Source organism: Melozone crissalis, unplaced genomic scaffold (genome assembly GCF_028551555.1).
Source record: "Melozone crissalis strain CALT ecotype California unplaced genomic scaffold, PUWL_Pcris_2 ptg000136l_1, whole genome shotgun sequence".
NCBI lineage: Eukaryota > Metazoa > Chordata > Aves > Passeriformes > Passerellidae > Melozone > Melozone crissalis.
This window is the reverse complement of record NW_026535909.1, coordinates 626,827-653,444: the sequence shown is the minus strand read 5'-3', so window position 1 is coordinate 653,444 and position 26,618 is coordinate 626,827. Positions and strand designations below refer to the sequence as shown.

The 26,618-nt window shown below is 55.0% G+C and overlaps 1 protein-coding gene across 1 annotated transcript; it reads left to right on the top strand.

The window, feature by feature from the left end:
* Positions 1–19,954: 19,954 nt before the first annotated feature.
* ST8SIA3 (ST8 alpha-N-acetyl-neuraminide alpha-2,8-sialyltransferase 3) lies at positions 19,955–25,343 on the top strand. The gene is made up of 4 exons (XM_054293327.1): positions 19,955–20,156; positions 21,116–21,238; positions 23,004–23,561; positions 23,733–25,343. Exons 1-4 carry the CDS (start codon positions 19,987–19,989, stop codon positions 24,013–24,015), a joined length of 1,134 nt encoding a protein of 377 aa, XP_054149302.1. The 5' UTR covers positions 19,955–19,986; the 3' UTR covers positions 24,016–25,343.
* The last annotated feature ends 1,275 nt before the right edge of the window (positions 25,344–26,618 follow it).

The window sequence follows — 26,618 nt, the reverse complement described above, 5'->3', positions numbered from 1 at the left end:
CTGTCCCTGTCACACGTGGCTCTGCACAGGGGCCCTAAAGGCCCAAAACCCCCTCAGGAAGGGGCACAGCCCAGTGTGTCCCCACTGTCACCCTGCCTTCTTCCTGCCTGCTCCCGCCCCTCACCTGCATGCCTGGAAAACGGCACATGGAGCAGCTTGCTCTGGAAAATGGGGGCTAGAGTGCTGTGTGCTAATTGTCACACAACAAAAACAATCATGTGCTGAACAAGCAGCTCTCCCCCAAATGGGCTCCCAGCACGATCTGGTTCTCAAAGCCATCCCAACCCACAAATGGAGCCCACTGGCTTTTCCAAAGCCTCCAGTTCCATTTCACTGAGTGGGAAGCACGTTTATTTTTCCCTTCCAAGATGCCAGCTCCCTCCTGTGTGTAACCACAGAGCATCATCTCTGTGTCCTGCAGGCAGAGCCCAGCCCACTTCCCACCAGGAGGGGAGGCCCAAACCATCCAGGGCCATGTCCTTGCCTTGGGGAGCAGCACGTGCTCCTCCAGCTCTGTCCCTGTTCCCTGGGAGCAGAGCCCAGTGCCCGCCCAGATCCACCCTGTTCTCCTTGTGCCCTCTGGAGCTGAGGGGTGGAGGGGCTGTGGGACACCCCAGGGCGGTGGCACATCCCTGGCAGCCTCCGAGGGCCCCTGGGAGTGCCATGGTGCCGCTGTCCTGCACGTCCCCCGCTGTCCCACACCCCGGCCATGCCACAGGGAATGCCCTGCCCTGCCCCTCCCTGGACAGCCCATCCTGCTTTCAGGGCCTGCTGTGCAAGATCCCCTCCCATCCCAGGTTCCCTTTTTGTGCTCTCCATCGATTGTGTCTGCCTGAGCCCCCGGTCTGTACACGGGAATATGAATAAATGATGCCCTGGGGATGGAGGGGATTTGGAGCTGCCACGTGCTCCTGGGGTAAAACCCTTCCCTTTGCAACAGCCTGTGCCACTCCTGCATTTTCCTTTCTGCTGCCGAGGCTTTTGCTTCCCGTTAGAGCAGGAGCTGTGTCCAAGGCGCTCCTGAGGGACGAGAGCTCGGCTGCTGAATTTCCAGGGCTGGCACGACGCTGTCAGCGCCCCAGGACCCTCTGCTGCGGGCTGGTGCTGCGAGGCAGGGGCTGGATTTACAGCAGCAAGCAGGGATTTGGGAAATGCCAGTCCCTCTGCCGGGGGAGCGTGCCTGGGGTGTGCCTGGGGGTTGTTCCCTGCTGGGGCACAGCAGAGGTGCCAGGGCATGGGACACACCTGGGGCACACCACACCGCTCTGAGGCTCCAGCACTTCTGAAGCGCACACTGCTCTGCCCCGGGAGGACAGGGAAAGCCCTTGGCGGAATGTCACTGTCCCCATCTGGCTGCCAGGGGGTGCAGGAGCAGCCAGGGCAGCCCGGAATGTCACTGTCCCCAGGGAGCTGCAGCAGCAGCGCTCCCTCCTCCCCCCCGTCCCAGTCCCGCCCCGGAGCGGCGCTGCCGGAGCAGGCGGGGCCGGGCCGGGGCTCAGGTGTGTCCGCGGCGCCCCGGGCCCCTGTGAGCCCCCCGAGCCCCCCGAGCCCCGCGGGCCCCCGGCTCCCCGCGGGACAGGCCGGTCCCCGCGGGCAGCAGCTGCCCGCTCCCGTGGGAAAGGCGCCGCGCCGGCCCGCGCCGCTCCCGCCGCCGCAGCACTTTGTTCTTTGTGAAAAGCGGGAGCTGGAGCCGCTCTTTGTGCCGCCGATTTGAATTTGACCCTTTCCAACACCAAAAATCGATATTCCCGGGGAGAAGCAGTGGGTGCTATTTTTCCAAGCCCTGTTTACAGCGGAGCGGTCCTCGAGGCAGATGTTATCTCGCGGACTTTACCAAATTTTACAAAGCATTTTCTGAGCACATAATGACAGTATTATCTTTGTCCACCTGCTGAGAGGAGCGGTGGGCTCACAATAAATATCGGCTTCCGAGACGGGCGAGTCAGAGTCCGTCTTATCTGTCCAGATGGGGGGAAAAAAGGCCCTAATTTACATCCCAGAAAGCACTGGGGTGTGACAAAGGTCATCGGCTGACACTGTACCCTCGGCTCGGATGAAAAATATACGAGTCAAGGCTGCATTGTGTGAGGGGGACCGGTCCCTCCCAGCGGCTCCTGCTCTGCCCCTGCACCCCGCACCGCCTGAGCCGCGGCACTCCCTGGCTGGCAGAGAGCGCCGGGCTCCTCTGGGTTTGCCGCCACGGGCCGGGTTCACACAGCTCCTGCCCCTGAGGAAACGCCTCCCCGGCACTGACAGCGAGGGTGGGAGCACATCCACGGCTCTGGGTCCAGGGCCACCTCCCACGGAGTCTCCTGGCTGGGCGACTCCCTCCTTCATTTCCAGGACGTTTTCTGGGTTTTACAAATACCCCACAATTAGTGAGTTAATGAGCTAATGAGGGAATTCTAGCCAGCTTCCCTCTCATCCGAGACCCCACGGGATGCTCCCTGCTCAGCGTCTCAGCAGCAGATCCTGGCGCATCCCGGGGGGCACAGCCCATTACGGAGTGACAGATTCCTGGAATTAGCCATTAGATTAAGGTACACGGCCCTGGAATTAGCAAAGGCACGCGTGATGCTGAGCTGGTACCACAGGAGCTCAGCCAAACCAGGGGTGAGGGCTCTGCTCCGAGGGGCCGGGGGGCTCTGGCTGCTGGGGTGTCACTGTGGAACCTGTCCCAGTGCCTCGCCAAAATGACAAAGAAAAATGAGTGGGGAGTCAGAAAGGAATATAAAATCATTAACACAGCGCCTAATACAGTGGGAGAAATGTCAGTGGGGACGCTGAGCTAATGGGCTAGTCTCCTCCAGAATTTTATTATCTCTGAAGTTCTAAATAATGCATCACACTCGGATCCCCCTGTCCCTCCTGCCGTCAGCCCGTGATTCCCCAGCCCAGCACAAGGAAGCGGGAAACCAGAGACACTCACCCTTGTCTGCACGTTCTACAGGTAGTGATTGAGCCAAGATTTATTTATTAGTCAGGCTGTGATTGATTTAGAGGAGATTTGCTGGCTGGAGTTAATTACAGGCAATAACTGGCTGCCGCTGCAGGGACATCCCGGACAGTGCCTGCTTGGGACAGCGACCTGGGGCAGTAAAGCCAAGGATATTCACCTTGGTTTGAGCAATGGCCTGTCCTGGAAGTGCTCGAGGCCAGGAGGAACAGGAGGCAGGAAAGGGAGCAGAGGAACTGCGCATTGCCCATGGCCCTGCCGTGGGGCACCATTGCCTCCCGGGCCCGCAGCTGCCCCTGCCCTGTCCCCAGGAGCGTTCCTGGATGTCCCTCCCTGCCCCGAGCCTTGTTCGGGAGCCAAACACACTGGGACACAAACAGCTTCTCCAGTGGAAAAGGAACAAGCCCCTTTAAAAAACCCCAAACAAGTAGAGAACCCAAAACAAGCTCTTTAAATTTCATCTCCCAAGGCAAATCCTTTAACTTCAAGCGTCAGTCCCAGGTTTTTGTGCTCATTATCACCCTGTAAAGCCCCTGCTAGAGGCATGTTTGCTGCCTGGCACTGGGGTTTGTCATGGAAAAGCTGACCCAGCCAAGAGGGAGCTGGGAAAACATCCTGCCATGAGCATTCCAGGGACGCTGCCTGCTCGGCGCTGGCACGAGTGGCCCAGACTGAGGGTGTCCCAGGTCACCCCAGGAGTGGCAGAGGGACACGTGCACAGCCACCAGTCTCTGCCCCTCCGCCGGCTCTCAGGGTGTTAATTAATTAATTAATTAATTAATTAATTAATCGTGTCTCCCTCGTTGGCTGTTCGGGTCAGGCTCCCCGTGCCCATCACAGTGAGAGCACCCCAGGGAGCCCTTTGTTCCGCAGAGGTGAAAAATTGTACCCACAAAAAGAGTTCCCCCTGCGATCAATTCCCTCTAACAACTTTATTGATTAGCTGCAGTAACATCTCCCATTTATTAATTATGAAGAAGATGTTCCAGTGATTGCTTAAAGTTAACTGTTGTGCTTTCCCTGTGCCCTCAGGCCCAGCCCAGCCAGCACTGCCCAGAGTGGCATCCCCGTCCCTGGAGGGATTTACAGCTTTGGGCATGTGGCTCTTGGGGACATGGGGCAGTGCTGGGGGAACGTAGGTCTCAATGCACTTGGAGGGCTTTCCCAGCCTGTAGGGACTCTGTAATTCCTCTATGCCCTTGTTCCAGCTTGTACCTGGCCATGGATTTGTGTCCCCGCAGCGCTGGGACCAGAGGGGTGCTTGGTCCCAGGTCCTGTGCACAGGGGACGTCTCCATGGCTTTGGCTGTTTGGAATTACTGACAGCAGAGGGGACAAACGCCAGCACTGGGACCCTTTACACACAGGGAAGGGATGTTGGGGTGGTTTCAACAGCTCAAAGCAGAGATTGTCCATCTCCTTTGCTGTGGAGATTTTCCAGGCAAACCCAGCCTGGCAAGGGGCTGTTCCCAACCCTGCTCCAGCCTCAGGAACACGCCACCCCAAAACCCCAATGTCACCAGGGCTGAGGGGGCTCATCAACCACGTTCGCACCGTGAATTAAACGAAGGAGTCAAGCCAGGGCAAGGAAGGCCAAGAGCAAGCTGGAAGCAGGGGTAAGGAAGGAAAAGGAAGGTCAGAAAGAGGGTAATTAAGGAAATGCAGCACAGAGAAATTATACAAGAGAGGATTAGAAATGTACAATTGGTGTCGCTACCCGGGGCCATAAATCACCTGCGGTGGAAGGAGCTGCTGAAGGAAGCCCAGGGTGATGCTGGACTGATTATGAGTTTGAAATATGGCACGTTGGCAAAAAATCCACGGCGATTTATCTTCTGTCACCAACCATCCCGGGAAGGTGGCAGCCATCCCCACACAGCTCTTCTGAGACTGAAACTCTGCTGCTGAATTGATTTCTGAGCCTGCCAGCCTGCATTCGTCTGAGCGGGTAACAAATAACACAGGGAGGGAAAAATTGGGAAATCAAAGAGATCACAGTCACGGCAAAACAAATGGATGGGGGCAGGACAGGGATTTGGATAGCTCAGACTCCATTTACACCCTGCAAGCAAACAGAACCCCAAATAAGCCTTTAGCGTGGTGTCCTGGGTATGTAAAGATTTAATAACTCAGATTTGCAGTCCTACCCACCCAGAGTGATTGCCAGCTGAGAGAAGGGTGAAAATCTATGCTTTTAGTAAATATCTAGATCTAAAAATAAGAGTGGGATACAAATCCTAGCAACACAGAGGGGTTGGCTGGGAGGTGAACGAAATCTCTGCATTAAAGTATGAACATGTGCTGTCACTACAAACCCAGCCCAGCCTCCCAAAGCCCCTGCATGGGCACAGGGCAGCGGCAGGGCTGGGAGCCAGCCGGGAGGGCCTGGGGGGCTGGAGATGCTGCAGTGCCGGTGGGAGGCAAGGCAGGAGCCTGAGAAAAGCTCCAGAAGGATCTGCTGGCAGGAAGCATAAACCAAAAATAGGCAGTGGCAGGAATCAAGCCGAGAGTGGGGAAAATGGAGACGGCGATCAATACCCAGAGACCAGAAACACAGAGGATGTGAACAGGTTTTATTCCTGACCTGTGCTAACAGGGCCTGAGCTGAAAACCTGATTTCTCTTAGACAATTCACAGGCATAGTTCAGAAATGACTAAAAATGAAACATGTAAATGAGGGCATTGATTGCAAGGTGTCCCTTGCCTTTAGCACTCCCGAGCTGCTGCCAGGGCCTGGATGGGGGTCCTGACACAGGGAAAGGGGGCACTGGGGCATCTCTCACATGGGCACAGCCCAGTTGAGGGACCAGGGAATGTGCCTCTGTCCCCAGACAGTGACTGCCTGCTGCCCTGAGCGTCTGGGAGGGGGTCCTGGGCATCCAGAGTGGATGGCAAACATCCATTCTGCAGCTCATCCACGGTGAGAACGGAGTGAGCAGGGAAGAGCTCAGAGCTGGAGATGCATCGTCCCACAGACAATAATCCCAGCACGAGGCTCTCTCCTCAGCACCTGGAGCAGCCCCACTCCCATCCTACAGCAGGCCCAGAGCTCCAGCCTGGGATCCACAGCCTCTCCAGGACACTTCACCACCTCCCCACTGGGAGAACTGCCCCCATTTCCTAAAAATATTGACCTAATTGGCCCTTGCACTGCGTTTCCCCGTGAGAGCCCAGCAGCAGTGCGGCACCTCAGCTTTCCTGCTGCCCCACTTCCACCCTGGACACAAGGAGGTCACGGGGAGCAGCTTGTTTGGGATGGCCACGGCCTCACTGCCACGGGATTAGAGCAGGGAGTCCCAGGGCTCAGGGTCCTCCCCTAAGCTCCGCAGTCCTGCTGGAAAACAGATGGTGAGGGAAATGATTGGAGGAGATTAATAATAACACTGATAGAAAACCAGATCGAAGGGATCAGGGCGAGGCAGAGGGGCTGAGCCATAATTTGGTGCCTTGTGGGAAATGAGGGGGACAGATGCTTGCCTAAATTTGGGGATTAGATTTTGTAGCCTAAAGAAGATAATAAATGAAATGATTATGGTATTAAAGTGCTGGTCCCTGCGGACAAGCAGGCTGGGAAGACCCTTGGCATTAAGAGCCAGGGATGAGGGGACGGGTCAGTTTTAGGGCACCCTACCAAAGGTCATCTCCTGACTGCTGAGAGCTGCTTTAGCCCAGGGGAAATTCCTCCTCCAGGGGATCTATGGAGCATGGGACAAGGATCCTGTGGTCACAATTTTCCAGGAAAGTTTAGCAAAAAAATGCTGGTTTTTGTTTTTTGTTTTTTTTTTTTTTTTTATTATTATTATTTTTAGCTGGCTCATGCACTTGTTTGGGCTTTGGGAAAAACATGGCATTTCAGTGGGACAGAGTTCCAGGGCCACCTTACTGGGGTGGCTGGGAGGGCAAGGATGAGCACAGCCACCAAGGCCAGGCTGCACTGGCAGGGGCACCCTCAGCTCAGCCGGCTCCACACTCACAGCGGCTCTGAACAAAGAGGTGTTTTTGTTTCTGGGCATTTTCCCGGGCTTCTGTCCCCAGCCTGGAGCCCGAGTGGCACCAGAGCTGACCCAAGGTGGGACCCCGGCCCGTTCAGGGGTGCAGTGCCGGGGCGGACGGGGGGACCATCCCTCCCTCGGTCCCCGCCCCGCTCTCGGGCGCTGGCCCGGCTCCGCAGGGACCATCCTGCCCGCTCTCCCCGGGACGGTAATTGGCGCTCGGGCTGACAGCAAGGCCCGGCGCCGCCTGGCGTCCCTGCGCTGCGGCCCCGCTGCTTATCCGCGCTCCAGTTAAGGAGTTTCCCATGGAGAAGTGGCTAATGACGGCCGGAAAGATGAGCAGGGAGGAGGCAGTGCAGCTCCCGCTCGGCAGACACAGCAGCCCCTCTGCCGGAGAGGGAAGCGGCGCGGGAGAGCCCCGCGGCCGCGGAGGAGGAGGAGGAGAGGGAAGTGCTTTACGAGGGGAGCCTCTCCTCTCGCACACAAATATCTAAAAACTATTAATTTCGGGCGGCGGCTAGGAAGATATACATGAAAGGGAAATTGATTTCTATTTAAATGGTATGTTTTCATCACCTTTTTTCAGAGCATGAACATTCATCTCTGAGTACCTGTGCTAATTGATTTCAAATGCAATTCAACACAATCACTGTAGAATAATAAATCTGGGGGCCAAGAAGGGAAAGGAGGGAGCTCGGCACGGCTGGGAGGGGGAGAGCCCGCGGGCACGGGGGAGGAGGCACATCCAGCCTGGGAAAGGTGGCACAATCCCATTAGAGCCGTCCCTGGGGGATCAGCGAGGTTTACGGATAACACAACGGGACCTGCTAATCCACATAAACTCTCGGAGAGAGAGAGATTACCAGCGAGATGGGACCAGCCCAGGAGAGCAGCCAGGGCTGGGAGGGCTGGTTTGGGTTGGGAGGGATTTACAGACAATCCGGGGACAGGGACAGGGACAATCCTGGGCGGGGACACCTTCCACTGGGGCAGGTTGCTCCAAGCCCCATCCCGAGCAATTGCAGGGATGCAGGGAGCAGCAGGAGCAGCAGGCGAGCCTGGAGGAGCTGGGGGGCACCAGGAAACGCTGCAGCTGGGAATCCAGGGTCGCCTGCCATGCTCTGAAAAACACCCAGCTTTTAGGTGTTTGTCCTCAAATAAATAATGGAACATGATGCCCAAAAAGCTGCCGAGGGAAAATGGGCTAATGGAAGGCCTGGGTAAATGCAGGTGAGGCGGAGGGGAGCTGCTCCTGCCTCTCAGCATGAGCACTTGTAGCCAGATATTGCAGTGCTACAGCCTGTTGTGGTACTCAGCGCTCGAGAGGATGCTGCAAACTGGGCAGAGAACAGAAAATAGCCATAAAAATTACCTGCAGCCGGAAAGACACTGCACGGCAACCAGCTGAAAGAGCCTGACATGTTTAGCTCATCAAGGAAAGAGGGGAAAATGCCCTGATAGCCGGATATGGGAACTCGTGCAGGAAAAATGATGGGATAACAAGGCACCTTTAATCTGAGGCTGCTCCACAAGGAAAGAGCCCCCAGACTGGAGCTGGGGGAAGCTGTGCAAGCCCTTCCCCACTGACACAGGCACATCCCTTGGGTGCAAGGAGGATCAGGGAGTGAAATTCCAGGCCTTTGGTAAATGAGCAGTGTATGAATTCAGTGTGGCACTGTAGGACAAAGCTCAACAGCATATGGAGTTAGCCCCATTTTCCCTGGCTGGTTTGGCTCCCAGCTAATCCCAGCCATTTCACACACCGCTGGGAAGGGAAGGGGATGGATGTGGACACTGCCCAAAATGGAGGTGATGCTGCAAATGCTCTGTTCCTTTGCTCTCTCCACTGCTGGGACAAACACGGGCATTTTTGGACTTCTCTGAAGCAGTTTTTATGGATATCATCTTTATCCAGGACATGTAACCTTGCCAGGGAGAGGGTTAGAGCTCCAAACCCACCTCCAAACCACTTGGAGCTCTTATATTGATGCAGCTGGGACTGTAAGCAAAATAAAGCCAGTGAAATAATGGCCAGTGGACAGGCAGAGACCGTGGAAAGGATATTGATTGGAACAGGGTCTCTTTCTGCACAGCACACTGAGCTCCGGAGGGCTGAGCTTCAGGTAATTTCTAGCAAATAATGTGTTGTACACTGTTATTTGTGGATCCTGGAAATCAAACTGGAGCATCCGGGGCTCTTGTCTAACAAGTCCCTGTAGCTAGAGCCAGTAGCCGGTGCCTTGAGAGAGGAATAAAAGCAGCAAATCAGAAATAAATGGGAATAAAATGAAACCCAGCATGTTTGGCAGGGGTGGGACACCGGGTGCACCTTCCCTGGGTCTGTGTGTAAACCCTGCCAGGAAAGCCCCAGGGGAGCTGAATGGGATGAGGTTTCCCAGGAGCAGAGGTGCACGGTGAGAGGGGACACACGGCCGTGGGAGCAGCAGCTCCTCGCTGCCATCCCTGCTGCAGGGCCATGGAAATGGTGTGTTTGTTTACGACACTCACTCGAGCTGCCAGCCCTTGCTGCTGAAGGCTTTGGGGCAGAGCACACCTGGCCAGGGCAGAGGGGGCATCAGGAGCCCTGCCAGCCCCAGCAGCGAGCCCGGCTGGCCTCGCTGCGCTGCCTCCAGCACGGGTAACAAAGAGATTGCAGCCCCGGTTCAGAGGTGGGGAATTTGATAAACTGGCTCATATTTTTAAATGAACAAATGACACTTCATCGTGGCCATGACAGAGGGCTCGGCGCTGCTTTACAGTAATCTATGCCTTCTTTAACACACGGCTGCGATCCTGGCCGCCGGCAGATGAAGGATGGAGGAGCAGGCAAAAGGTTAATAGAGCATTGGGCCTTTTTTAATTGAAAAAATGACTGAGGGACCATGTAGCAGAGCGAGCAGTAATATTATTACAGGCTGTAAGTACTGTTCCAGAGACTTACTGTTCATCTGGGAGCAGAGTAATGAGCCGGGCTGCTCCCGCCTCGGCCGGAATGCCGATGGCTCCAGCAGGAGCCAGCTGCCTTGGGAAAGGGACAGGATCGCCTAAATGTTTGTGTTCCTTCACAAACTTCGAGTTTCTCCAGGAAAAAGTACCCTGGGTGGCTGGCAAAATTGATTCCTCCACATGATGCCTCAGCATCGGTGTGCCAGGGGCTCCAGCTGGGCTGGGATCTGTGGTTAAGGAGAGAGGCTGCAGGGAGCTGATCCAGGGTGGCACAGGGTAAAGCAGCCTGGCTGTGTCCAGCTCAGGAAGGGACAGACCTTCAGAGCACCATGGATGGGCCCTGCGTCCTTCCCTGGCACTGCTGGTGCTCCCTGCTGCCAGTCTGGCACAGGGCACAGCATGGAGCATTCCTGCACCTGAGCATCCCTGCACTGGGGCATCCCTGTGTGAGCATCCCTGTGTGAGCATCCCTGTGCCAATTCCTGCACTGGGGCATCCCTGTGCTGAGCATCCCTGTGTGAGCATCCCTGTGCCAATTCCTGCACTGGGGCATCCCTGTGTGAGCATCCCTGTGTGAGCATCCCTGTGCCAATTCCTGCACTGGGGCATCCCTGTGCTGAGCATCCCTGTGTGAGCATCCCTGTGCCAATTCCTGCACTGGGGCATCCCTGTGCTGAGCATCCCTGTGTGAGCATCCCTGTGCCAATTCCTGCACCTGAGCATCCCTGCATTGGAGCATCCCTGTGCTGAGCATCCCTGTGTGAGCATCCCTGTGCCAATTCCTGCACTGGGGCATCCCTGTGCTGAGCATCCCTGTGTGAGCATCCCTGTGCCAATTCCTGCACCTGAGCATCCCTGCATTGGAGCATCCCTGTGCTGAGCATCCCTGTGTGAGCATCCCTGTGCCAATTCCTGCACTGGGGCATCCCTGTGCTCCTGCCGTGGGTGCCCTGGTTGGATTTCCAGCACAGGCCGCAGCACGCCCCGGGCAGCTCCGTGACCCCGCAGCGCCATCTGCTCCAGAGGTCAGGAACAGGATAAACGGCTCATGGGAGAGCCTGCAGGGAGGGAGAGCAGGATGGGGAGGAGGATGTCCCGGAGGAGCTGGCAGACAAGGGAACGGCAGCGATGCAGGGAGGCCGCCCTCGGAGCAGGGTTACCCGGAGCAGGGTCAGTGCCCGGCTCGGCCGAGCGGCGGCGGGGCCCAGCGGGGCCGGCAGGGCTAATTGATGAGGAACCGCCCGCGGAGCGCTGTGTCATCCCCAGGAGCTGCACCCGGGGCTGGGGGAAGCGGGCTGTTAAACGGGCTGTGGCGGCACTTCGGGCTGCCAGGATTTATGCGCCGCGGGAGCAGCTCTATCTGTCATCTGTGAAAAGCCTCATTTACAGAGAGACTCCGTCAGGAAAGGCAATCAGCCTGGAACCTGCTATGCTGGGAATTTATAACTGCTGTGCCAGGAGAGCTCATCCCTCCCTTGGGCAGGAGCTGGGGGAGCTGGCCTGGGCTAGGAACGGGTGTTTGCTCCCCCAGGGAATCCCCCAGCACCCTCAAGGGGCTCAGGGTCTGGAGAGAGACACGGTGATGGGGACACCTGTCTTTGGCACGGCTGGCAATGCTTCTGTTGGGAATACAGACCTGTCTCTGATGAGCAAAAGGGAACCCTCATGGAAAGGAGGCAGGTTTTGCCTCACCTCTGGGCCTGGTGATGCCCTGGGCCTTTTCCTCTGGTGTGGAGGAGGATTCCCAGGCATGGGAAACCAGAGAATCCAGAATGGTTTGATTTGGAAGGGGTCTTAAAGCCTATGCAGTGCTTTAAGCCATGGCCACCTTCCCCTGGCCCAGGTGGCTCCAAGCCTCTCCCCACAGCCTGATATGGACGTCCTCTCCTTCCCAGGAGCCTGGGAGCCCAGCAGGGCACAGCACCGGGGCCTCTGCTGCACTGCCCCCACGATGGACCTCAGAATAAAGGCCCTGACCGAGGGATGGATGGCTAACATCATCATTTGTGCTGCATTTTCCTCTCCCGGGGAGGATGAGCTCCAGTTATTCCCATCCATCTCATTCTTTCAAGTCATCTTCATTCTGCAATTTCCCCTCACCCCGAAAAGAGTCAAAGATCGATCCGTTTCTTTCCAATTTCAGCTGGGAGAGGGAAGGAGCCTGAGGAGAGGCAGAGGATGCCTTTTGCCTCCCCCGGCACGTGCCTGTCCGTGTTTCTGCCCGTTCAGAGCGGGAGCACGGCTGGCTGGGTATTGATCCCTCCCTGGGAAGCGCTGCAGCCCGTGCCCTGACCTCCTGCTCACCTGCCAGAGCCAAAACCAGCCAGCCTTGTGTCTCTGTGAGGCACAAAAGGAGTTTCCCCCTCACAAAGGTGAAGGCTGTCCCAGCCAGGACAGCAGCCACTGCCACTCTGCAGCAGCACAGAAAGGAATAAATCCCGACAGGAGGAGGGTGAGCCCTGCCCACATCTGCAGAGAGCTGTGTTTGCTCTCAGCTGCTCTGTTCATGGCCAGGTGAGGATGGCAGAGGGGGATGTGGCACTCAGATCAACAGTGGGATTCAGACACCCGCCGTGAAACACGACAGACCCCAACACCTGTGCCCCAGCAGGGTCACTGACCCCTAAACCCTCACCCCAGCACACCCTCCTGAGCCCCTTGCCACGGCTGCTAACAGGTCTGAATTTAGGTGTCATGCAGCAGGTGTTTGATTACCAGAGACAGGGCTCAATGGCATTTGTGTCCCAGCAGGGAGCAGTTTGGATGTAGTTTGGCTCCAGTGCTGCCTCCCAAACTCCCTCTCTGATAACAGGTGCTTTTATAAACATTGTAAATGAGATGGATTCAAAATAGGCATGGTTTTCCCACCTGATCAATAGATCTGAAAGGAACAATGCCAAATATCTGGAGTTACTGTGCAGCACTGATGGCTGTCAGGACAATGGGCAGAGCAAAGACAAATACACACCTTTGCCTGGGTTATTACTTTAAGCCTGTTATTATCATTATTATGGGTGATTAAAAATCCCATTAATCAGATGCTAAACAGATTAAGCCCTATGAATTAATTTTCTGGAAATAACTAAGATAAACATTCTGTGCAGAGCTCATTTAATGAAATAGAAGCTGTTTATCTGCAAAATTAGGGCCTGAGCTTCAGCTGGAAAAATCCAGCGCGGTGTGGGCACGGCGGGCACAGGCTGGAGCCAACGCTGATTTTTTACCCATTCTAAGTAAAAGAAAAATCTTGCTGTAAGTAATTTATGATACATTACACAAAGAGCTCATTAGTGAGAGCTACAAAATAAAATTACAGTCAGTTAGGAAATAATTCCTTGATTTAGTGTATAAGCAGAGGGGGCTGAAGGGCAGAGGCCCCATGTGCTGCTCCTACTCGCAGTTAAACAAGAGGGTTCTTACCAGCTTTGCCATTAATGATATAGGAAATGAACATTAATTGATTTTTCACGACCCTCTTTCCCTTCCACAATCATTGAGCTGCCTCTGAGACCAAAATATTGGAGCCAATGGGGTAAAGCAGTTTCACTGTGGTGAAGTAAATACAAGAGCCATGCAGCTGTGGCAGTGCCCTCATCCTGAAATTATCCAGCTGTTCCTACTGCTATCCCAGCCCTGGGCTGACCAACATCCTGATCTCCAGGGCATTGCTGGTTCCTTTTCTGTTAAAAGGAGCTTCACAGCCAGTATCCAGCCCCTAAAGTGTCACCAGGGACAAGTGGAGCTTCCCTTTGCATCCATTTACAGCCCTCTCCAGAAATTGCCTATGGATCTGCTGTTTCTTGTATCTGTTTTAATAAATGGGTGTGTTTGCTATTGCTGTTGAAAGTTCTGTGTTTGGCCTTTTTAAGTCATTTGATTAGGAAGTAGAGAGAATATTTTAGCAGCAGAGAAGGCTCTCACAATCAGCACTAGGAGGAATAATCCAATTTTCTTGGCAAAGAAGGGCAAGGGTCCTCCTAGGAGGTCAAAGCTCCCTTAGCACAATTAGAACTTTAATTAATGAAATTGGTTGAGCCTCCACCAGCAGAAGCAGCGTATCTGTGGAGCTCTGGGAGCGGAGACAGCAGCTCCCTGCTGGCTCTCCTGAGCACAGCCCGGGCCCCCCGATGCACCCAGACCCCACCATGCGTTCCAGAGATGCAGCTTGGGGCTCTTGGTTGGCCACCAAGAGCGAGATTGGCCTCTGCAGCAGCCCTGTGAGGAGCGGCACGACTCACCGTGTGTCGTGCTGTTCAGACATGCTGTCTGCAATTAATATTGCATAATGGCCTCCTGATTCCTAAATTATGTATTTCTCCTTCTCAGCATCGTGTGGTTTTTTTACAGGGTTAATTATTTTCCATCATTCTGCCTTTAGCAACAGTCGTCTTAATTAAGGGGCCAAGTTCCGCTCTCGTTGCAGCCTGGCAGATCCTAATGAAATCAATGGAGCCGTGCGGTGTAAATGGGAGGGACGCCGGCCCTCCAGTAAAGTAAACCGTTCCCTCTGTCGTTGATTAATGCATAAAATTAACCCAGCCTTAATGTCCAACTCCTGCCTGAGTGGATCACTGCAGAGCCCCCTCCCGGGCTGCCTTTCCCCAGCAGTTCTGACCTTGTTCATCCCGTGCGCAGGGCTCTGCCAGCAGCACGTCCTGGGTGCCCTGCTCTGCTTTTGGCTTGGAGAAACACGGCACCAGTCTGCAAGCAAGACTCCGAGTCACTGTCACCTCTCCCTGCAGTGGCTCCAGACAGGGCTGAGCAGGTGCTCCCTGTCCCTTTGCTCCTGCCCAGGGCTCCCCCAAAGCCATGTGCTGTTCTTTTCCAGGGATCAAACACCTGAGGGCAGGGATTTAAATCAGGACCCCCATCCCTGTCAGTGCCCCCTGGCTCGCTCCCTGCCTCTCCCCTCTCACCCCTGCCTGCTGGCACCAAAAGGGCTGATCCCCAATTATTCCTCCCTGGCTTGCATTTCCTGAGAGCCCAACATTAAACCAGGCCCAGGCAGCCATGCAGGGGAGGCTCCAATAAGTGGATGCACATGCAATATTCATGGATGGCTTCAGAATAGTTACAGATCCATCACACTTGGCAGAGGGATGGGGATGGCGTGCTCTCCTAATGCTGGGCTTAAGCACCTTCTTGAACCCGAGCCCTGAGGATGGATGAGCGCCTGGAGCCGGGGTGCTGGCGTGTCCCCATGTGTCCTGCACAGCCCCCTCCCACCTCAGGGGGCAAAGCCTTTGGCACCTGGGCCTGTGGGCACCCCTGGCCACCCTGCGATGCGCTGCTCCTGCACCCAGCGGGAGCTCTGGATAAAGAGCAGGGCAAACAAGGGAGCCTCTGGAGCTCAATGCCCTCACTCTGGGAAAGGTTTGTTTACCAGCTCCTGGCCAGCACCACACTGCAGCTCCAAACCTGAGCTCATCCCCCAGGATTAATTTTTACACAATCATTCCGCAGTCTATGATAATCACTCCATAAAAAAATGAAGAGATTTGGGATTTTTTCCAGCGCGGAGGATTAGGTCTAAAGACGAGTAATCTGCAGGAGGCTCAGCTGCATGCACACCACTAATCGCTCCTCACTCTTCCCAGCTTTAGCTCTTTCATTAGGATTTTGCACAGTGGGCTGGCTGTCCTTGCTGGGGCCGGCTGCCACAGACAGACAGACATTTCCCGAGGGATCCGGCCCTGTGCCAGCCCACGGGGCCACGGCAGCAGCCTGGAGCGTGGCAGTGCCACGAGTCCCTGCAGTGCCACGCATCCCCGTGGTGCCCTCCAACCCCGCAGTGCTGGGCACACGGCTGGGCTCATCGCCTCTCTCTCCACTACAAAGAGGAGCCTCTGGAACCAGCTCCCCACTCTGGGATCTCTCCAGTTCCCTTGGGAAGGAGGGGAAGCAATTGGCATGGGAGATATTAATGCAGCGCAACAAACCAGGTGGTGGGATGGTTCTAAAATGTAATAAACTATTAAAGAAATAATGAGCTTAAACCCAGAAGCCTTTAGTAAATTCCTGGTGGTTGAACCAGGTGGAGAGTGAATAATAACTTGGGAACTGGCAGTTTCCCTGTTCCAGGGGCAGCCATGTTCTCCTGAGCCCCCAGGAACCTCCTCCGGCAGCCGGCCTTGCCAGGCCTGGCTTAACTAACCCTGGTCCTGCACAAGAGCAGCAGTGAGTGCAGGAGGTAGCAACAGGCACCCCAATCCCCCCTCATGGGCACACCAGGACTATTCCTATTGTCTCCCACTGAGGCTTGGCACTGAATTCCCAAGGATTCCTGATGGGATGTGACCCCATCAGGGGCTCAGTGGGCTCCTGGCACTGCCAGAAGGGTGAGAGCTCACAGGCTGAGAGAAATCACTGCACGTTTTAGAGTCAGGAGGAGAGACGTGCCTGTTGTGCCCAGCAAGCATTTTTCCAAATATAATTAAAATAAGTACATCTCTACGACGGCTCTGACCACAGGGATAAGGATGCAACGCCAGGTTTTTAAAACAAAATAACGTAAGCACTTACAAAAGGACTCGAGCAGACTTTGGGTACTTATGTTCAAAATAATTGTCCCAGGAAACCCGATTCAGCAGCCACCCAGGCTGAAAGCACTTAGGCACACGTGGGCAGGCGTTCAACAAAGCATTTAGTGACCCCGGCGCTGCATCAGCAGGAACGCGGGGCTCCGGGCAGGGAGTGACTCAGGGAAACCGCGGGGCTCAGGAGGACGAGGTCCCGCCGGGGTTCCGCCTGGATCCCGCCTGGATCTCGCCTGGATCCCACCTGGATCCCCCCTGGATCCCGCCTGGATCCCGCCTGGATCCCGCCTGGCTCCTGCCAGGGTGCCACTGCAATCGTACCTGGTCATGCATGGGTCCCACGGGATCCCACCTGGTTCCAGCCTGAATCCCGCCCAGCCCGCGCTGGGGTCCCGTCCGCCCCAAGCACACACGGCAGCGTCCCCGCTGTGCCCCGGTTGTCTCCAGCCTCCGTGGCTGCTCCCACTGCCTCAAGGGCCGGCGTGCGAGGGTTCTTTAGCCCAGCAGGGTGTCCCCGGAGCCGCAGGAGCTCGCTCCTCACACCCTTCCCCCGGGAACACCTTTGCAGCCCAAGCGGAGCCGCTGTAATACTGCATACTCGTGGTAATAAATTCATGGATCTTCACACCCCAGCAGGCTGACAAGCACCTCTTTAAAACCACTTGGAGCACTGTGAGGCAGACCAAGACCCTTTATGCTTGGAGACCCCAAACACCAGCTTCAAAGGAGGGAGGGAAATTACAAAGATAGCCTTGAAAAAGTGGATTTCAGTGTGGGCAAATCTTCAAAGCACAAGTTTTCTGAGCTGTTTTAAAGACCGTGTACCTTTTGCATGAATAAGTCAAAAGAGGAAACCTTTCCTAAGCACTCACCCAACCTGACAGGTGGTTCCTCTGCTGGGCTGTGAAGTGACCAAGTCTCCTGGATCCTTCTGTGCTTCTCCTCGCTGGGCCCCATCCCTCCTGCAGTGCCACCCCTGCTGCCCGGGGACTCTGCCCCAGGACAGGGTGTCCGTGGGTCTGTCCCGCTGCCCAGCTGAGAGCTTTCACACACGAGGCACATTTCTCCTTGGAGAGCCTCAGATCCCAGCTAAGCAGATTTCCTGCCACTGCCCCTGCTGGATTTTCCTGACTTTAGGGCCGGTGTTTCTCACCAGCTGAGGGCTCGGTGCACCCGGGGCTATCCCAGGACTGGTGGGAAGCTGCTGGCAGCCTGGCACACGTCCTTGCAAGCTGCCCCTAGTCGCCAAGGCAGCTGGCAGAGCACCCTGCGGCCCTGTGGAGCTGCCCCCAGCCCCGAGCTGCCTAATTGAGGCGGGAGCGGTACCTGGGCCTCCCCGCTCCTGCCGCAGCCTCCGGCGAGCCGAGCTCTGTGTCAATTACAGGAAAATCAATGAAGATACTGTTCAGGACTCCTTTTCACCATTCAGCACGGATGATATCCTTCACTTTCTAGCACTGATTCATTTACTTTCGGCCTCTCCAGAGGCTCCTGACATATTGCTATCTCTGAAGAATCTGAAGCAAGAACTGCCTTTGTTTCCACTGCAACTTGTTGGTGGGGCTGGAGCTCACTGAGGGTCAGGGGAGAGGCTGCAGCACACGGCAGGGTTTAAACATTTCTTACCAAAACACCTTCCCAAGGTCCTCCCAAATCTCTTTTGCATGGGCAGAATCAGGGGGAAAATGGGTCCAAACACAGGACCAGAGTGCCATCAATGTCCTTACTCTGGCTGAGATGTCCCCAAAAGCAGTGACACCACAGTGGTGCTGCTTCTCTTGTTGGCCATGTTGGATCGGAGCAACCTGGTCCAGTGGAAGGTGTCCAGGGCAGGGGTTGGAACTGAATGGTCTTTCCCAGTCCAGCAGCTGCGAACTCTCCTGCAAGAGAAAAGCCAGGAGAGTGAACAGGACCGTGACACTACTCGCTCACTCAAGGTCAGAAACTACAGGAGATAATATTAAATGTTATAGAACTGATTCCTAAAATATTTAAAGCAAAAGTGTGCAGTTGGTTTGTCCTGGGAGGCCTTGGATTCCACGGGGACAACGCTATCCATGTTGAAGCTGGGGACACCGTGCCCTGGGTGGACAATAAGGGACATCAGGTGACAGCTACATAAAATGCCTATGTCCTGTCTTAAACCACTGCTATCTCCTGCATTCCCAGCCTTTTCTCTCGCTCCACCAAAGCCACAGACATCCCACAGCAGCGGGATATAGACCTCAGGCTGTGCTCTGGCCCAACTCCCACTGCAGGCAGAACTTCACTGATGCAAACCCTGCGAGCTCCTCGTGTTCCTGCTCTTCAAAGAGAGCTCCGTGCATGGAGAGCAGTAGGAAATAGCCCAGAGCAAGGACGGGGCTACAAAGACAGGATCTATTATTTATGAGGCACTTCAGTGAACTCGGGGCTTGGAGGCAGAGTGGGCTGGGGGGGGACCTTTGTGGGGGGAAAAATGGAGTTTGAAGAAACACTGAGAGTGATGCAGCATGCAGAGGTCGTGCTCATGAGAGACATCCCTGGGAATGCAAAAGGCTCTCTTGGAGTTCACATGGGATTTGCTCTGTGGTTTAGGGGGCAGTTTAATGACCCATGCTCCAAAGGCCAGGCTTTTAAAGAGCAAGGGGTCTTCTGAGCTGGCTCAGAGCATACACTGCCTAGCACAGCCTCCAACAGCTCTGTATATGCCACCCGGGATCTACGGTGTCACAGGGAAATGGGAGCTGGGCATGCCGTGCACACACCCAGACATGGGTCCCCAGCAGAGGAGCAGGGTCCCCAGCAGCAGAGGAACAGGGTCCCCAGCAGAGGAACAGGGTCCCCAGCGGAAGCACAGGGTCCCCGGCAGAAGCACAGGGTCCCCAGCAGAGGCACAGGGTCCCCGGCAGAGGCACAGGGTCCCCAGCAGAGGAACAGGGTCCCCAGCGGAAGCACAGGGTCCCCGGCAGCCTAGGCCCCCCATGGCTGAGCCATACTCAGGCCTCATGTGTATTTGGGGTCTCCATGGGGCCCAGGGGGTCCCCTGTGGCTGCCAGACTGGGCCACACAAGGTTTTGGGGGTCACTTGGGCACCCCAAGGCAGTGGGAAGGGTGGTCTGGGCACCTTAGGGTTGCTGGGGGAGCACTGGGGATGTCAGGGTGGGCACACTGGGGGGAAACTGCTGTGGAGGAGACCCCGAGGCTGTTGGGGGGTACTGGGGCTTTCTGGGGGGCACTGGGGCTTTTGAGGGCACACTGGGGACGCTGAGGGGACACCTGGTGTCGGTGGTGGGCCCGCTGGGGCCGGGGGTGGCCCAGGGCCTTGCCGGGGCCTCGCTGGGCCTGCCGGGGGTCACCGGGGGGCCGGGCTGCGCCCGAGGCCGTCGCAGCGCGGCTGCCGGGGGAGCGGGGGGGCCGTGCGGGGCCGTGCGGGCGCTCCCGGCTGCCATTTCACCGCCCCGTCCCTCCATTTTCCTACGAGCGCGGCGGAGCCGGCCCGGCCCCGGCCCCGCCGCCGCCCCCAATGTAGCGGCGCGGCCGCCCCGCACCCGCCCAGCCGCGGGGCCGCCTCCGGCATGCGGAGCTGCAAGATGGTGCGGGTGGCCAGCGTGCTGGGGCTCGTCATGCTCAGCGTGGCGCTGCTCATCCTGTCCCTCATCAGCTACGTCTCGCTCAAGAAGGACAACATCTTCGGGGCGCCCCGCGCCGCCGGGCCCCGCATGTACATGTTCCACGCGGGATTCCGGTGAGGCGCGGCCCGCCATGGCGGCCCGGGCCCGGCCCGGCCGGGCAGCGAGAGGGGCGCGGAGCGGGGCCGGACGGCGCCGGGAGCGGCCACCGCACGGGCCGGGCTGCGGGGAGGCGGGCGGGGGCACCGGCACGGCCACGGCGCGGCCACGGCGCGGCGGCGGCGCCGGGCGCTCTCCGTGGTGCTGATGGCGGCGGCCGCGGGGGCGGGTCGGGCTCGGCCGGTAACGGGCTGTGGGTCTGTGGGGGTGTGTGTGTGGTTTGTGTGTGCACGTGTGCTGTGTGCTTGCGTGGGCGTCTCTGTGTCTGCGGGGGTGTCCTCATGGGTGCTGCACGCATGTCTCTATGTGTCTCCATGTGTGTGTGCGGGTGTCTCCGTGTGTGTCCCCATGGCTGCGCACGGGTGTCTCCATGTGTGTGCGTGGGTGTCCCCATGTCTATCCGTGGGTGTCTCCATGTGTGTGCCTCCATGTGTCCCCATGTGTGTGCATGGCTGCCTCTGTGTCTCTATGCATTCCTGTGTCTGTGCATGGATGTCTCCATGTGTGTAAGTTGCTGTCTCTGTGTCTCCGTGTGTCCCCATGCGTGTGCATGGATGTCTCCATGTGTGTACATGGCTGTCTCTGGGTCTCCATGTGTCCCCATGTGCGTACATGGCTGTCTCTGTGTCTCCATGTGTCCCCATGTGTGTGCATCGCTGTCTGTGTGTCTCCGTGTGTCCCCATGTGTGTGCATTGCTGTCTCTGTGTCTCCATGTGTACATGTGTGTGCATGGCTGTCTCTATGACTCCATGTGTCCCCATGTGTGTGCATCGCTGTCTCTGTGTCTCCATGTGTCCCCATGTGTGTGCATCGCTGTCTCTGTGTCTCCATGTGTACATGTGTGTGCATGGCTGTCTCTATGACTCCATGTGTCCCCATGTGTGTGCGTGTTTTGGCGTCTGTGCCCACCTGCAGGTCTCAGTTCGCACTGAAGTTCCTGGACCCCTCGTTCGTGCCCCTCACCAACTCCCTGGGCCAAGAGCTGCAGGACAAGCCCTCCAAGTGGGTGTTCAACCGCAGCGCCTTTGCCCACCAGAGGTGAGCCAGCACCTGGGCACTGGCACTGCCCGGCCGTGCCCCTTCCCAGCGGCATTAAGGGAACGCAGCACCCTGCTGAGCACTCCGGGCAGCTAAGGGAACGCAGCACCCTGCTAAGTGCTCTGAGCTCTGAGGAATTTGCCAGAGGCAAGAGACAAAGGCTGAACCAGAGCTTTCCCCCAGACACTTGCAGCTGTCCCGAAAGACTTGATTATTTCAGAGCAGGACACCAGGCTGCAACACACTTAGTTATTGTACTAGAACGTGACCCAGTTTCCTGGTGGGCAAGTGGAATTGTCATTACTCCAGGATAAATAGCAGTGGTTTAAGAGTGGAAGCACTTGGCCTGTAAAGCCATGAAAGGCTGTGCTCATGGAGGCCAGAGGCACACAGAGAAAGTTCCCAGCTGCTGGCAGTTCTGAGCAAGTGCAGTGCTGCTCTGCCTCCAGCTCCGCTCCAGCTGCGGGGGCAGGCACACAGCTTTGTGCTCTTCATACATACATCTATTTGCTGATTGCATATATTTAGCATTTCTATAAAAGAAAATAAAACCATGTAGCCATTTAGGACAGCTACTGCCATGTTGGACTGTAATTTTGTCCTGCCAAATGCCTGCTGGTTTAGGGGCTGCCTGGTGGCTCTGCTCACATGTCCCACCTGCGGAGCAGGAATCTGGCTCTGTGGCCAGGCAGGATGGGGCTGCTGCAGCCCTCAGCGCAGGGTTTGGGCTCTTCTCCTCCCTTCAGGCCACAGTCCAAGGACAGCAGGACAAGTACTTCCCTTGGCACTTAGTCCCACCTTTTCCCAGGACCTCCCAGGCTGTGTGACAGTGACAGTGGCCCCCCTCGGTGCTGCTCCATCCGTGGCACCAGCAGCTCCATAAGCCTGCTCCTGTGCTACCCCTCGGATGATTTTAGCTGATGCCTCAAGGAGCTGCCTCTGCACTTGTCCATCAGCCAGAACCCATAATTAGGGCACCCAGTGGGACTCCATTAATGCTCAGACATTGGAGGATGTGAGCTGGAGGAATGGTTGTTTGTTTTCCATAAACATAAGTAAATAAAGTCCTATTCAGTTTCTAATTTTATGCCCTGCAAGGGAAATTCCCAAGCAGGGTTGGTTTTGTTTGCTTTGTAAGTATCCCTAATAACCCTCCTAAAAGTGCTGCTGTGCTTGCCCAAATATGAATTAAGGAACTATATTTGCATAGATGGAGACAGTGACTGTTGCTTGGTTTTGTGATTGGAAGCTTGTTAATGAAAACATAAATATAAATATATAAAAATTGTCTCCTGTTAATTCAGTTGGATATCCTGGGTTTGTTTCACGTGCCTTGTGGCAGCACCAGGAATGAGAGGCACACAGAGTCCCAGCAGAAAGCTGTGCCCACCCTGTGTCACTGCCCAGACAGGGCGGTGCAGTGCTGGGTGGCTGCGGGGTTGTAATGGAAGCTGCACCCCTTGCCCTAAGCAGCCAATCCCATATTTTAATCCTGACACTTTTCCAAGAGGCACGGGCACAGACTGAGCTGGCATCAGTAGGGACCAGCCAGTAAATCCAAGTGGAGCTCTAACTGAGGAGCCAGCTCCCTCATTCCCATCTATTTATATTGATTTAAAAGCCACTGCACCATGTTGCTCAGGAAACTACTTCAGTACACTTTAAATTAAAAAAAGGAAAAACATAAGTCTAGGTGGCAAACAAATCCACTGCAAAAAAGGGTAATTAGAACTGCTCGTTTTCTGCTATTTTGCTCTTGTTTTAGGCAAGAAATCCTTCAGCATGTTGACGTCATCAAAAACTTTTCTCTGATCAAGAGCAGCGTTCGGATCGGGCAGCTGATGCACTACGATTACTCCAGCCATAAGTATGTGTTCGCCATCAGCAATAACTTCAGGTCTCTGCTGCCTGACGTGTCTCCCATCATGAACAAGCACTACAACATCTGTGCCGTGGTCGGCAACAGCGGCATCCTGACCGGGAGCCAGTGCGGGCAGGAAATTGATAAATCGGATTTTGTCTTTCGCTGCAACTTTGCTCCAACCGAGGCTTTCCAGAAAGATGTTGGAAGGAAAACCAACCTTACCACCTTCAACCCCAGCATCCTGGAGAAGTATTACAACAACCTCTTGACCATTCAGGATCGCAACAACTTCTTTCTAAGTTTGAAAAAGCTTGACGGGGCCATCCTTTGGATCCCCGCTTTTTTCTTCCACACGTCGGCGACAGTCACGAGAACACTGGTTGACTTCTTTGTTGAGCACAGAGGGCAGCTAAAGGTCCAGCTGGCTTGGCCAGGAAATATCATGCAGCACGTTAACAGGTGGGTGGCCAAATACACCTCCTAACGATTTTCCCCCCCATGCCTGATGTGGGAGGCACATCTGACTAGCCAGGAGCACTGCTTGCCAGAGCCAGATGTTTTGTGGTTGCTTCAGAACAGCCTCCAGCTACTTCTGAGCAGCCTGAGTCTGAGTCCCTCTTGTTTTCCCAGGTACTGGCGGAACAAGCACCTGTCCCCGAAGCGGCTGAGCACAGGTATCCTCATGTACACCCTGGCCTCGGCCATCTGTGACGAGATCCACCTGTACGGATTCTGGCCCTTCGCCTTCGACCCCAACACGCGGGAGGACCTCCCGTACCACTACTACGACAAGAAGGGAACCAAGTTCACCACCAAGTGGCAGGAGTCCCACCAGCTGCCTGCAGAGTTCCAGCTGCTCTACAGGATGCACGGTGAAGGACTGGCCAAACTCACCTTGTCGCATTGTGCCTAAGAACCTAAATCTTGAAGTGCCAAACAATTGTCTAAAAAAGTGCCCAAAACCAAATTAAACATTCTTCAGATAGAATTCTAAAAAGGAAACAAACCCACCCTAGAATCTTTTCCATAATTTAAAGATGCTTTTTAGCTACTGCTCATCCAAGGTTTCAGCGTATTTAGCGGTGCAGAAGCTTTTATCATGTTCTGTGGATGCGATTTGTGCAGCTGCAAAGTTGAAACATTTTGCATTTCTAGATAAGCCACTCAGTATGTTTTAATATCTGTTCATATTTTAGCATTCTACTAAACACCCTAAATAATTTTGTTGTTCCTTGCCATTAGAGCTAGAAATGCTACTTTTAAAAGGTTTTGCTTCTTTTGTATCTGTTGCTGTCAATAGCTCAGCGTTGCCGTGGCCGATGGAGGAAGCCACTCGGAATTCCAGCCCATTGTCACACACAAGCTCCTCAGTGTGGATCCTGATTTCCACCGCTTGGGTATTTTCCTATTTACTGAATTTTACATTTTTTAAAGAATAACAAGAAGAAGGTCACAAAGTGGCTCATACCTTAGCTAGGTGTTTATATCACTCTTGGAATACTTCAGTGTTTTAATTCCTTTTGGGACAGATCCTAGTCCAGACTAGACAGACGGAGGCATGTTCATTCCCATCCTGGATAGCTGATGCTATTCTGTCATTTGATTTTAAACTTAAACCACCACAATATAGAGAATTAGGCTTCTCTGGAGACCTATTTGGTGAGAAAAGCCCCAAACCCCTTCCCTCTGCTTGGGCAGGGACTGGCAGGATGGGCAAAAATGGAAGCCAGGTGCTGGGATTTTTAAAACCAGTTTTTGTAGGGAAGTGAGCAGAGCTGGAGGGCAGGGAAGACGAAATGCCAAGAACAAATTTCCCCATTTATGTCTGTAACTCACCAGTCAGCCAGCTGGAGCAGTGTCCCCCTTCTCCATCACCAGCAGCACTCCAAGGCAGACAGGGCAGCTGCTTCCTTGGCACCACAGGAAATCCAGCTGTTTGGGGACAGGACAAACAATAGGGTCACTTACAGTTGGGGAGTGTTGGCCATTACATCTCAGGATAAAGGAGCCTGGGAAATAACTGGGTTTCTTATGAGTATGAGTATGCTGGCAAGTATTTAACCATTTTTTACTGTTCTGAGTGAGAACTGACCCCACAATGACAGAAGATGCAAAATCCAGTATTTAAAATGGCACAAGTTAATTTTCCTTAGCTTCTTTACCTGTGTTCAGACATAGGAGATGAGGAAGGAGATCTCCAGCACAGCACCCAAGCTGAGCAGCCCAGGCATGTCCTGGTGCCCACTGTGGCACTGCAGCTCCTCTGGCCCTGCAGCCAGGATGGTTCTCCCCTACACCCCTGGGTGGAGAAGGAGCTGGTGGCTTTCTCCTTCATGGGAAATATCCCACATTTCCCAGCTCATGGAGCCACACTGGGGCAGTGGTGATGTCTCCCCAGTGCCAGCAAGGGCTGTGGGGTCACTGCCTCTGGGAGCAGTGGGGCTGGCAGTGACCGGGCACCGCTGCAGGCACCCTTCTCCACGTGCTGGAGCACGCAGATGGTTTAGCCCCAAGCCAGAAATTGCACAGGGAAAGAAGAGCTCTGCTCTGGTCGTTAATGAAGGGCAGGAATGAATAATTTCTGCTATTGTTTCCTGTGGAGCTGTACAGCAGCCGTGCTGGTCACTGAGGCCCATGGGAAAGCAGTGCCCAGCAACTCCAATCCTAACAGAGCCCACGGGGGCAGAAGGGTCACCCCAAACCCTGAGTGACCCTTCTTGGCCTCTCTGAATGCCGGGTATTTTTATCAAGAGGCCTTTTACCAGTTTCCTGTGGGGACCCATCACTTCTCCTCAGCAAATTAAAGAAATGAGAGCTATTATCATTATATTGGCATGAAAGCAGGGAGCAGTGTGCTCCATACAGTTCTGGAACCTCCCGTGGTCCTGGAGAGGGGCAGAATCCCCTGCCAGTCCTGGGCACAGCCCTGGCATCACCACTAGAACTTTCCAAAAGCACAAAGAGGCACCAAATGCAGAGAAGGAAGCACAAAACTGACTGCAAATATTTGGAAATGGGAACACAGAAAAATTATTGACAGAACGCCATATTACATCATTGATTTTTAAGCAAAACTCCCCATCGATGCTCCAGACCCACATTGAACATTTCAGAATCATTGATTTTAATGGGGAGTTCTGCCCGGTGATCAATGGCACAGCACAGCCCACAGTAAATTGCTTCTTAGTATCAATATTCGTTTGCCCAAGCTTGTGCAAGGTGGAAAACCATCTCAAAGTGCACAGCTTTTGCTCTGCCACGTGGGCTCTGAGGGAGAGGTGAGGATGGCAGGGGATGGACAAGACAGTGGCTGAGGAGGAGAGACTCTTTGGGGCTGCCTCTCTCCAGCACAAATGCCTTTGCATTAATAAAAAAGCATCTTTATTATTTATTGAATAGTTATTTACAAGGTACTGGGGGCTGCCCTCCTCGCTCAGGACAGCCAGTGGCCCCTGCAGGTGGCATCACCTTCCCTCTCTTTGGCCCCAAACCTTCCTGCATGAATTCCTGATGATT

Bases quoted from the DNA above. Each gene is read 5' to 3' on its own strand.
- ST8SIA3 (XM_054293327.1), top strand. From the start codon at position 19,987: ATGCGGAGCTGCAAGATGGTGCGGGTGGCCAGCGTGCTGGGGCTCGTC. The intron at 21,239-23,003 runs GTGAGCCAGCAC...CTCTTGTTTTAG, and splicing joins AGCGCCTTTGCCCACCAGAG to GCAAGAAATCCTTCAGCATG. The intron at 23,562-23,732 runs GTGGGTGGCCAA...TTGTTTTCCCAG, and splicing joins ATCATGCAGCACGTTAACAG to GTACTGGCGGAACAAGCACC.